Genomic DNA, 13057 nt, shown 5'->3' on the forward strand with positions numbered 1-13057 from the left:
TAGATTTGAGGTTATGTTAGAAACTACGTCTAATAACACAAAAGGAAATAACTGACGTAATCCAAGTTACCAACAACTGGAAAGTACCGGAAGGTAACCTCAACTCTTGCATAATCCAGAAGTTGTACCAACACTGGGTTCCAGGCAAGAGCTTCCAGACCGATGACCCCACCTAGTGCAGACATAATTTATAAGCACGTAGAGGAAGAGAAAGGTCGCAGAAGACATCACCAAAGATGTACAGAACAACTTGTTGTGGACTGTGAAACTTCGGCAAGCCTACAGAGATATCACCGGAATATAAAAATCGCTTTTGTTGATCACAAGAAAGCGTTTGATGGTGTACCTCATCAGTGGCTTGTGGAGATTTCGCGGATGTACAAAGTCTACCTGACTTTCGGCGACAAACCTACATTTGAAAATCAGAACTGAAGAAATACCCATTCGTAGAGTTATAATTAAAAATAATTGTCCTTTTTCGCGCGCTTTTAAACGTATGTATTAAATCACCAATAAGTCGACAGATGGCGCTGTCACTGTCAAATCCATATGACGTTTACGAAGTACCAACTTTCAAAATACTACGTGTCAAATTTCTTGACATTCCGATTACTCAGAATAAAATGGCAGACGTTTAAATGAAGCTATTTTTGTTTTTTTTTGATTGTGGTAATTTATCATTGCTTATTGATAAAAAAAATACTGTACAAACTCAGTAATGTTTACGAAAGTGTTAACAGGACTCTGCTCCATCGAATAGAACCATTTGTTAATGATTTGCTGAATTTAAAGGTGATTGTACAGATGGTGAACCTTCTGGTCGTCCAATCGAGGTGGTTATTCCACAAAAGAATTGAAAAAGTCCACAGATCGGTTAGAAAAACAGTTTTTTTGCGACGATATGTGATAATGGATGAATCATGGATCCACCACTTCACTCCAGAATCAAAACGATCACCATCTGAGTGAACTGCAGCCGGTGAACCACGTCCGAAGCGTCCAAAGGCAGATTAGACATCTGGGAAGGTTATGGCTTCAGTATTTTGGAATATTGGTCATCGAATATCTCCAAAAAGGGAGATAACATCAACACGAATATTAAATAGGGTTGTTGGATTGTGTAAATGCAAAAAAAAACAAAGACAAAGCAACGATTCACAAGTCGACGGTTAAATCGAACGAATTACACTCCGAATTGCTTCCTCATCCACTTTATAGTCCAGATTTGGCCCCCAGAACCTGATTAAATAGGTATGGATCCAGATAAAGGGAGAAGTTACAGGAAATATTAAAAAGTTGTCTTTGAAGGTTGTGAATTGGGAAAGGCAGTAAATCTGAGTTATGGAAGAGAAAATTTCGATGTCATTGTAAATATTGGTTGCGAATCTTCTTTGAAAGGTTTGTTTCAACCGTCCTTGGTACGGTGACGATTCTGCGGCTACAACTCGTGACGGGGATATTTCAGGTAAACGAAAAGGTAGTCCGAGTGTACGTAATACAACTCGTGACGGATTCATTACGAATATTACCTGGATTTTAGTACCTAATCCACTTTGTAAAGTGGGATACGATAATTTAAACCCAAAATAACTAAATTATAAAAAATAATTCGATAATTAAATAAAATTTTCGATATCAAAACGAACGTCAGCGCTCAAACGTAAACTTCGAATCTAGTTTATCTAATATCGTCACGAACATGGGTCCTTAGGCCGGCCCTGTCCAGCTAGAATGTAATTTTAATATTTAAATTAATTCGCGCGGCGCCTTTCATCTTTCATTTCATTTTAATAAACGTCGGACGCGCCTTTAAGCAGACCGTTTATTTACGTTATTTCTTTTCGATAATTTGTTTATTTTTATTCTAGAACTCTGTAGAATTTTCTTTAGGTATATAAATGATTTATTCAAACACAGTTAGTTTAGATATGAATAAATAATCGTAGCAGAAATAATTATTGAAAGTAATTATTTAAGTGATATTTATAAGTAAATTATTGTAAGTTAAGTGTATTGTATAGTGTAATGTAATCAAAGAAGACAGACACCTGAGGACGTTGGATTTAGGAATGGATGCAGCGCGTGCAGATTGTTTTACGTAGAGGGCGTTATCTCTATCTACAGAACTACAACTGAGTCCTAGGAAATCCCTGGTGCCAAAGCAAGCATCTGACATGGTAATTTGGCAAATAAATCGATTTCATTGTTCTGTTGTTGCGACGGAATGTTTTTCAAAAAAAATAATAGTCGTAAATAAAATTTTACACGAATAAAAAGTTAATTTATAATTAAAATACCGCCATGAAATCCAACATTTTTTGTAAACATTGATATCAGCTTCATTTTTATACGTGAGTCATTGTTTAATAATTTTAAATTTTTATAGGTTTAGTTAGACCATTTTTTACACATGATTTTGCATATATACTTCCTCATACATGACCCACTTAATGGCAATGAATGTTGGCGCCAAAAAAATCATAATTTTCTTATAGATTCTGCCGAAGTACCAAATAAATTGTACCATAACATAATTTATTAAAGTGCATAGGTCAAGTAGTGAACGAATAGTCCTGATTTCGATCCATTGGAATTATACAAATACCAATATAAGACGAAACAAATAAATCTTTTTCTTCGCGGGAAAAAATGTGATTGAAAGTAAAATAAAGTGATAATGGATTTAACAAAAAGAATAAAAAACAAAAACTATGAATTTCCACGTATACAAATGGCATTTTTATAAATTAAAATTTTAATTATATACATAATGAATTTACAAATTATCTAAATTTGACAGAAGTGAAACATAACCTCACAATTACGAGAATTAAATAAGTAAAATATTTAATATAAAGTGTACTAGATCTGAATTAAAAACAAAACAAACAAAAATATGGACCCATTACATAATCTGAACTCTAAAACTTGTTAAAACGAAAAATTTTCGAACTAAAATCAATGATTAATACACATTATTAAAAACTCCAGGTCATTATAGGTTAATAACAACATGACTATACATTTTTTAAAAAACTTACCATTTTAGATTTATCAGAAAACTCGTAATTATACAAAATATCACTTTCGTCTACACTATAGGTATGGTCCAAACCGAAATTCAAGAAAGGCACTAACTGCGACATAAGTGGGCCTTAACCTTAATACGAATAACCTTGAAAAATAAGTTTCTTTTTCACTACAAAAACGTTATCAGTCAAATACTGTGCCAATCGTAATCGACTCACGGTATTTACTTGAAACAAATGAAGTGAGGCTCGTTTAGCGAAACTGCTTTTATAAACTTGCAAGGCTACGAGAATTGGCGATCTCGTTTCCACTCGTTGGTATTTGTATACAAACGCTTGTCGTTTCTGTTTACTAGTAAGTTTAAATTGATGGATGACGTAAGAAATGTGGAAGGTGGGGAACGATCGAGAGAATGTTAACTTCTACGAAATCAGTAAAAATTAATTTTCGAGATGTTTTTTCTTTATATTTTAACGCTTCTCGGAATTTTAAAATTCGGAAGTAAAATTGTTACTTCAAAATTAGGTAAGACACGTGAACTAAATACTTAAATTTTTTGCAGAAATATGCACTGGTATGGAATGTTAATTTTGTCAGATATTTTAAAATTGAATGGAAATGAGAAGTTGCAATCTTTTTGTTGGGTTCGAGAATTTTTAATATTTATCACCTGATAACAAAGTATTATCTGCGGATTATGATAGTACAGGATAAAAATTAAGTTTTGAATTTTTAGATTATAAGATTTTCATATAATAAAGATTTTTTTCTCGGCGAGAATTATTTAATGTAAAGGGAAAGGTTGCTTTGTGAGTTAATTCATTACATTCTTATGAAATTAAGTAAAGAAAATTTTAATCTATTCCTGTTGTCAGATTTATCTAATTTTTCGTTCTATACACCTTCAATTCGGTTTAATATATTAATCAGTATCAATGTAAATCCAATATGGACTATGGCCGTGAAAAAATGGCGGATTAAATATTTTCCTAAACCATTTTCAATGGAATAAATAAGAGTTTGAGACAAAAATGTGGATCAAATATGGCCGTTAAAAAGATGGCGTATTAAATTTTTTTTAATCACAAAATTATCAATGTGGGTGTCGAATGGAAGGGCTTGGATAGCAAAATAAAAAATATTTCGAATGCAAAACAAATATGGTCGTCCAAAATGGCGGATTATAGAGTTTTTTTCAAAATTATATCGGATATCAAATGAAAGGGCTTAAATAGTAGAACGCAGTAAACTATGAAAAAAAGTAAATCAAATATGGCCGTCAATAAAATGGCGAACTACATTTTTTAAAATTCTCTCAACGTGGGCAGCAAAGTAGAGGGACATTATGAAAAAAAATGCAAATCAAATATGGCCGTCAATAAAATGGCGAAATACATTTTTTTTTAATCACAAAATTATCAATGTGGGTGTCAAATGGAAGGGTTTGAATAGTAGAATAAAGAATACAACAAAAAATGGAAGGGCTTGGATAGTGGAATTAACAATACTATAAAAATGAAAGCAAATCGAATATGGCCGTCAATAAAATGGCGATATACAATTTTTTTAATCTCAAAATTCTCAATGCGCGTTAACAAATGAAAAGAATAAGATAAAGAATACAACGAAAATAATGCAAATCAAAGATGGCCGTCAATAAAATGGCGAAATACAATTTTTTTAATCTCAAAATCCACAATGTCCGTTAACAAATGAAAAGGCTTGATTAGCAAAATAAAGAATATTTCGAGTGCAAATCAAATATGGCCGTCAATAAAATGGCGGATTAGATTTTTTATTCAGAAAATCCTAAATGTGGGTGTCAAATGAAAGGGCTTGATTAGTAGAATAAAGAATACAACGAAAATAATGCAAATCAAATATGGCCGTCAATAAAATGGCGAAATACAATTTTTTTAATCTCAAAATCCTCAATGTGCGTGAACAAATGAAAAGGCTTGATTAGCAAAATAAAGAATATTTCGAGTGCAAATCAAATATGGCCGTCAATAAAATGGCGGATTAGATTTTTTATTCAGAAAATCCTAAATGCGGGTGTCAAATGAAAGGGCTTAAATAGTACAACGCAGTAAATTATGGAAAAAACTAAATCAAATATGGCAGAAAAAAATGAAGGACTAAATTTTTGACCACATAATGACAAACAGAAATGAAAATCAAATATGGCCGTCAAAAAATGGCGAAATACATTTTTTTTAATCTCAAAATCCACAATGTCCGTTAACAAATGAAAAGGCTTGATTAGCAAAATAAAGAATATCTCGAATGCAAATCAAATATGGCCGTCAATAAAATGGCGGATTAGATTTTTTATTCAGAAAATCCTAAATGCGGGTGTCAAATGAAAGGGCTTAAATAGTACAACGCAGTAAATTATGGAAAAAACTAAATCAAATATGGCAGAAAAAAATGAAGGACTAAATTTTTGACCACATAATGACAAACAGAAATGAAAATCAAATATGGCCGTCAAAAAATGGCGAAATACATTTTTTTTAATCTCAAAATCCACAATGTCCGTTAACAAATGAAAAGGCTTGATTAGCAAAATAAAGAATATTTCGAGTGCAAATCAAATATGGCCGTCAATAAAATGGCGGATTAGATTTTTTATTCAGAAAATCCTAAATGCGGGTGTCAAATGAAAGGGCTTGAATAGTATAATAAAGAATATTTCGAAGGCAAATCAAATATGGTCGTCCAAAATGGCGGATTATAGAGTTTTTTTTACAATTATATCGGATATCAAACGAAAGGGTTTAAATAGTAGAACGCAGTAAATTATGAAAAAAAGTAAATCAAATATGTCAGAAAAAAATGAAGGACTACATTTTTGACCACATAATGACAAACAGAAATGAAAATCAAATATGGCGGTCAATAAAATGGTGGTATTGTTTACACTAGTACATTAATATAGGTATCAAATTAAACGGATTTACAAGTATAGCACAAAATACTATTTAAAGCTGATCTAATAAAAAATAAAATGAATTAAAAACTTCCAAATTGAATAATTTCATATATAATAAAGTGAGAGCTGAAAAATAACCTCAAAAATGGATATTTCGAACGAAAATTTAACCTAAAATACTTATTTCTAATCCCATTCGAAGCAGCTTTAAAAAAATCTAACTAAAACTAACTTTTTCACTAATAGAACGTACTAACAGTTCTCGTACACCCATATTTTTATATACTGATAATGCAGCTGACTAATTCCAGTTTTACTTTGTTATATTTAAATGAATATGAATGGAAATAGAGAAAGCCAACACTTTATCCGAAAAAATACACACTCATCGCTTAATTCGACGCCTATGGATATAATTTGTGGGTGAGTCGAAACTAAGGGCAAGGGCTACATATAGTTTGGAAGGGATATGTTTGGGGTAGTCTCCGAACCGTCGTAAATTGTCGGTCAGGGGTGCGAACTTTACTAGGGGGCGAAACCATCACGCGAATGTAATGCATGAAAATATTTTTATATATAAATAAAAATTTATTATTCTGAATTACGCAATGCATTTCCGTCATTATTTATTTTGTTCTTTCGTAGAAATTGCCACTTCTTAATTATTTAGATGTTTGTATAAGGAACAATCGAAAAATCATTGAGAAATCTTGGCCTGACCTAGAGATGGCGGTAGTTGCTTCAAAAATACCACGTCGCACGGTGCGACGCTCTTATTCTTTTTGTCAGCTCAGCAGCGAATGCTAATTCAGCGGAAAGTCTTGAGATTAGATCTACAACTCGACTAGTTTTAGTTTCTTGAGACGCTTCCTCGAAATGTACACGAGGCCGTATCTCGTTCCAGCGCCCAGCTCGCTGCGTGGCACAGTGCGGCACCTCAGCTCGCATAGCACCGGGAAAAATTGTGCGTCGCACAGTTTTCATAGTCTAGGTGGCCGTTGAGCACATATATCTTCAGATAGACCCGTCGTGCTCCACCAAAGTCCTTTGAGAAACCGATCGGGCGCTTCGGCTTGAAACCTTTGATGTCCTTAGGCAGGTTGAGGGGTTTGCCAAAGGGTTTAAACGCCTCCAAGTACCAGCGGCACTCCGAATCATCCGTTTCGCCCTTGGTGTGCCTCGCAAGGGGATTTTACGTCTATTATTGGATAGACCCGTCGTGCTCCACCAAAGTCCTTTGAGAAACCGATCGGGCGCTTTGGCTTGAAACCTTTGATGTCCTTAGGCAGGTTGAGGGGTTTGCCAAAGGGTTTAAACGCCTCCAAGTACCAGCGACACTCCGGATCATCCGTTTCGTCCTTGGTGTGCCTCGCAAGGGGATTTTTCGTCTATTATTGGATAGACCCGTCGTGCTCCACCAAAGTCCTTTGAGAAACCGATCGGGCGCTTCGGCTTGAAACCTTTGATATCCTTAGGCAGGTTGTATGGTTTGCCAAGGCGTTTAAACGCCTCCAAGCACCAGCGGCACTCCGGATCGTCCGTTTCGCCCTTGGTGTGCCTCGCAAGGGGATTTTTCGTCTATTATTGGATAGACCCGTCGTGCTCCACCAAAGTCCTTTGAGAAACCGATCGTGCGCTTCGGCTTGAAACCTTTGATGTCCTTAGGCAGGTTGAGGGGTTTGCCAAAGGGTTTAAACGCCTCCAAGTACCAGCGGCACTCCGGATCATCCGTTTCGCCCTTGGTGTGCCTCGCAAGGTGATTTTTCGTCTATTATTGGATAGACCCGTCGTGCTTCCACCAAAGTCCTTTGAGAAACCGATCGGGCGCTTTGGCTTGAAACCTTTGATGTCCTTAGGCAGGTTGTATGGTTTGCCAAGGCGTTTAAACGCCTCCAAGCACCAGCGGCACTCCGGATCGTCCGTTTCGCCCTTGGTGTGCCTCGCAAGGGGATTTTTCGTCTATTATTGGATAGACCCGTCGTGCTCCACCAAAGTCCTTTGAGAAACCGATCGTGCGCTTCGGCTTGAAACCTTTGATGTCCTTAGGCAGGTTGAGGGGTTTGCCAAAGGGTTTAAACGCCTCCAAGTACCAGCGGCACTCCGGATCGTCCGTTTCGCCCTTGGTGTGCCTCGCAAGGGGATTTTTCGTCTATTATTGGATAGACCCGTCGTGCTCCACCAAAGTCCTTTGAGAAACCGATCGGGCGCTTCGGCTTGAAACCTTTGATGTCCTTAGGCAGGTTGAGGGGTTTGCCAAAGGGTTTAAACGCCTCCAAGTACCAGCGGCACTCCGGATCGTCCGTTTCGTCCTTGGTGTGCCTCGCAAGGGGATTTTTCGTCTATTATTGGATAGACCCGTCGTGCTCCACCAAAGTCCTTTGAGAAACCGATCGGGCGCTTCGGCTTGAAACCTTTGATGTCCTTAGGCAGGTTGAGGGGTTTGCCAAAGGGTTTAAACGCCTCCAAGTACCAGCGGCACTCCGGATCGTCCGTTTCGCCCTTGGTGTGCCTCGCAAGGGGATTTTTCGTCTATTATTGGATAGACCCGTCGTGCTCCACCAAAGTCCTTTGAGAAACCGATCGGGCGCTTTGGCTTGAAACCTTTGAATTCCTTAGGCAGGTTGTATGGTTTGCCAAGGCGTTTAAACGCCTCCAAGCACCAGCGGCATTCCGGATCGTCCGTTTCGCCCTTGGTGTGCCTCGCAAGGGGATTTTTCGTCTATTATTGGATAGACCCGTCGTGCTCCACCAAAGTCCTTTGAGAAACCGATCGGGCGCTTCGGCTTGAAACCTTTGATGTCCTTAGGCAGGTTGAGGGGTTTGCCAAAGGGTTTAAACGCCTCCAAGTACCAGCGGCACTCCGAATCATCCGTTTCGCCCTTGGTGTGCCTCACAAGGGGATTTTTCGTCTATTATTGGATAGACCCGTCGTGCTCCACCAAAGTCCTTTGAGAAACCGATCGGGCGCTTCGGCTTGAAACCTTTGATGTCCTTAGGCAGGTTGAGGGGTTTGCCAAGGCGTTTAAACGCCTCCAAGCACCAGCGGCACTCCGGATCATCCGTTTCGTCCTTGGTGTGCCTCGCAAGGGGATTTTTCGTCTATTATTGGATAGACCCGTCGTGCTCCACCAAAGTCCTTTGAGAAACCGATCGGGCGCTTCGGCTTGAAACCTTTGATGTCCTTAGGCAGGTTGAGGGGTTTGCCAAAGGGTTTAAACGCCTCCAAGTACCAGCGGCACTCCGGATCGTCCGTTTCGTCCTTGGTGTGCCTCGCAAGGGGATTTTTCGTCTATTATTGGATAGACCCGTCGTGCTCCACCAAAGTCCTTTGAGAAACCGATCGGGCGCTTCGGCTTGAAACCTTTGATGTCCTTAGGCAGGTTGAGGGGTTTGCCAAAGGGTTTAAACGCCTCCAAGTACCAGCGGCACTCCGGATCGTCCGTTTCGCCCTTGGTGTGCCTCGCAAGGGGATTTTTCGTCTATTATTGGATAGACCCGTCGTGCTTCCACCAAAGTCCTTTGAGAAACCGATCGGGCGCTTTGGCTTGAAACCTTTGATGTCCTTAGGCAGGTTGTATGGTTTGCCAAGGCGTTTAAACGCCTCCAAGCACCAGCGGCACTCCGGATCGTCCGTTTCGCCCTTGGTGTGCCTCGCAAGGGGATTTTTCGTCTATTATTGGATAGACCCGTCGTGCTCCACCAAAGTCCTTTGAGAAACCGATCGGGCGCTTTGGCTTGAAACCTTTGAATTCCTTAGGCAGGTTGTATGGTTTGCCAAGGCGTTTAAACGCCTCCAAGCACCAGCGGCATTCCGGATCGTCCGTTTCGCCCTTGGTGTGCCTCGCAAGGGGATTTTTCGTCTATTATTGGATAGACCCGTCGTGCTCCACCAAAGTCCTTTGAGAAACCGATCGGGCGCTTCGGCTTGAAACCTTTGATGTCCTTAGGCAGGTTGAGGGGTTTGCCAAAGGGTTTAAACGCCTCCAAGTACCAGCGGCACTCCGAATCATCCGTTTCGCCCTTGGTGTGCCTCGCAAGGGGATTTTTCGTCTATTATTGGATAGACCCGTCGTGCTCCACCAAAGTCCTTTGAGAAACCGATCGGGCGCTTTGGCTTGAAACCTTTGATGTCCTTAGGCAGGTTGAGGGGTTTGCCAAAGGGTTTAAACGCCTCCAAGTACCAGCGACACTCCGGATCATCCGTTTCGTCCTTGGTGTGCCTCGCAAGGGGATTTTTCGTCTATTATTGGATAGACCCGTCGTGCTCCACCAAAGTCCTTTGAGAAACCGATCGGGCGCTTCGGCTTGAAACCTTTGATGTCCTTAGGCAGGTTGTATGGTTTGCCAAGGCGTTTAAACGCCTCCAAGCACCAGCGGCACTCCGGATCGTCCGTTTCGCCCTTGGTGTGCCTCGCAAGGGGATTTTTCGTCTATTATTGGATAGACCCGTCGTGCTCCACCAAAGTCCTTTGAGAAACCGATCGTGCGCTTCGGCTTGAAACCTTTGATGTCCTTAGGCAGGTTGAGGGGTTTGCCAAAGGGTTTAAACGCCTCCAAGTACCAGCGGCACTCCGGATCATCCGTTTCGCCCTTGGTGTGCCTCGCAAGGTGATTTTTCGTCTATTATTGGATAGACCCGTCGTGCTTCCACCAAAGTCCTTTGAGAAACCGATCGGGCGCTTTGGCTTGAAACCTTTGATGTCCTTAGGCAGGTTGTATGGTTTGCCAAGGCGTTTAAACGCCTCCAAGCACCAGCGGCACTCCGGATCGTCCGTTTCGCCCTTGGTGTGCCTCGCAAGGGGATTTTTCGTCTATTATTGGATAGACCCGTCGTGCTCCACCAAAGTCCTTTGAGAAACCGATCGTGCGCTTCGGCTTGAAACCTTTGATGTCCTTAGGCAGGTTGAGGGGTTTGCCAAAGGGTTTAAACGCCTCCAAGTACCAGCGGCACTCCGGATCGTCCGTTTCGCCCTTGGTGTGCCTCGCAAGGGGATTTTTCGTCTATTATTGGATAGACCCGTCGTGCTCCACCAAAGTCCTTTGAGAAACCGATCGGGCGCTTCGGCTTGAAACCTTTGATGTCCTTAGGCAGGTTGAGGGGTTTGCCAAAGGGTTTAAACGCCTCCAAGTACCAGCGGCACTCCGGATCGTCCGTTTCGTCCTTGGTGTGCCTCGCAAGGGGATTTTTCGTCTATTATTGGATAGACCCGTCGTGCTCCACCAAAGTCCTTTGAGAAACCGATCGGGCGCTTCGGCTTGAAACCTTTGATGTCCTTAGGCAGGTTGAGGGGTTTGCCAAAGGGTTTAAACGCCTCCAAGTACCAGCGGCACTCCGGATCGTCCGTTTCGCCCTTGGTGTGCCTCGCAAGGGGATTTTTCGTCTATTATTGGATAGACCCGTCGTGCTCCACCAAAGTCCTTTGAGAAACCGATCGGGCGCTTTGGCTTGAAACCTTTGAATTCCTTAGGCAGGTTGTATGGTTTGCCAAGGCGTTTAAACGCCTCCAAGCACCAGCGGCATTCCGGATCGTCCGTTTCGCCCTTGGTGTGCCTCGCAAGGGGATTTTTCGTCTATTATTGGATAGACCCGTCGTGCTCCACCAAAGTCCTTTGAGAAACCGATCGGGCGCTTCGGCTTGAAACCTTTGATGTCCTTAGGCAGGTTGAGGGGTTTGCCAAAGGGTTTAAACGCCTCCAAGTACCAGCGGCACTCCGAATCATCCGTTTCGCCCTTGGTGTGCCTCGCAAGGGGATTTTTCGTCTATTATTGGATAGACCCGTCGTGCTCCACCAAAGTCCTTTGAGAAACCGATCGGGCGCTTCGGCTTGAAACCTTTGATGTCCTTAGGCAGGTTGAGGGGTTTGCCAAGGCGTTTAAACGCCTCCAAGCACCAGCGGCACTCCGGATCATCCGTTTCGTCCTTGGTGTGCCTCGCAAGGGGATTTTTCGTCTATTATTGGATAGACCCGTCGTGCTCCACCAAAGTCCTTTGAGAAACCGATCGGGCGCTTCGGCTTGAAACCTTTGATGTCCTTAGGCAGGTTGAGGGGTTTGCCAAAGGGTTTAAACGCCTCCAAGTACCAGCGGCACTCCGGATCGTCCGTTTCGTCCTTGGTGTGCCTCGCAAGGGGATTTTTCGTCTATTATTGGATAGACCCGTCGTGCTCCACCAAAGTCCTTTGAGAAACCGATCGGGCGCTTCGGCTTGAAACCTTTGATGTCCTTAGGCAGGTTGAGGGGTTTGCCAAAGGGTTTAAACGCCTCCAAGTACCAGCGGCACTCCGGATCGTCCGTTTCGCCCTTGGTGTGCCTCGCAAGGGGATTTTTCGTCTATTATTGGATAGACCCGTCGTGCTTCCACCAAAGTCCTTTGAGAAACCGATCGGGCGCTTTGGCTTGAAACCTTTGATGTCCTTAGGCAGGTTGTATGGTTTGCCAAGGCGTTTAAACGCCTCCAAGCACCAGCGGCACTCCGGATCGTCCGTTTCGCCCTTGGTGTGCCTCGCAAGGGGATTTTTCGTCTATTATTGGATAGACCCGTCGTGCTCCACCAAAGTCCTTTGAGAAACCGATCGGGCGCTTTGGCTTGAAACCTTTGAATTCCTTAGGCAGGTTGTATGGTTTGCCAAGGCGTTTAAACGCCTCCAAGCACCAGCGGCATTCCGGATCGTCCGTTTCGCCCTTGGTGTGCCTCGCAAGGGGATTTTTCGTCTATTATTGGATAGACCCGTCGTGCTCCACCAAAGTCCTTTGAGAAACCGATCGGGCGCTTCGGCTTGAAACCTTTGATGTCCTTAGGCAGGTTGAGGGGTTTGCCAAAGGGTTTAAACGCCTCCAAGTACCAGCGGCACTCCGAATCATCCGTTTCGCCCTTGGTGTGCCTCGCAAGGGGATTTTTCGTCTATTATTGGATAGACCCGTCGTGCTCCACCAAAGTCCTTTGAGAAACCGATCGGGCGCTTCGGCTTGAAACCTTTGATGTCCTTAGGCAGGTTGAGGGGTTTGCCAAAGGGTTTAAACGCCTCCAAGTACCAGCGGCACTCCGGATCGTCCGTTTCGTCCTTGGTGTGCCTCGCAAGGGGATTTTTCGT

The 13057-nt window shown here is 42.0% G+C and overlaps 1 protein-coding gene across 4 annotated transcripts in view; it reads right to left on the reverse strand.

Moving 5' to 3' along the window:
* Nucleotides 1–13057, reverse strand: part of LOC130446481 (transcription factor kayak) — a 58613-nt gene that overhangs the window by 38814 nt on the left and 6742 nt on the right. For 2 of the 4 annotated variants that reach the window (XM_056782767.1, XM_056782771.1), the window contains exon 1: nucleotides 3042–3354. The exons of the other annotated variants lie outside the window; for them this stretch is intronic. In XM_056782767.1, the coding sequence (XP_056638745.1) occupies nucleotides 3042–3146 (105 nt within the window). In that variant the 5' untranslated portion in view covers nucleotides 3147–3354. Of the gene's footprint in view, nucleotides 1–3041; nucleotides 3355–13057 lie in introns of those variants that run through there. 4 annotated transcript variants of the gene reach the window in all.

The sequence above is a fragment of the Diorhabda sublineata genome, chromosome 7 (genome assembly GCF_026230105.1).
Source record: "Diorhabda sublineata isolate icDioSubl1.1 chromosome 7, icDioSubl1.1, whole genome shotgun sequence".
NCBI classification, from domain to species: Eukaryota; Metazoa; Arthropoda; class Insecta; order Coleoptera; family Chrysomelidae; genus Diorhabda; species Diorhabda sublineata.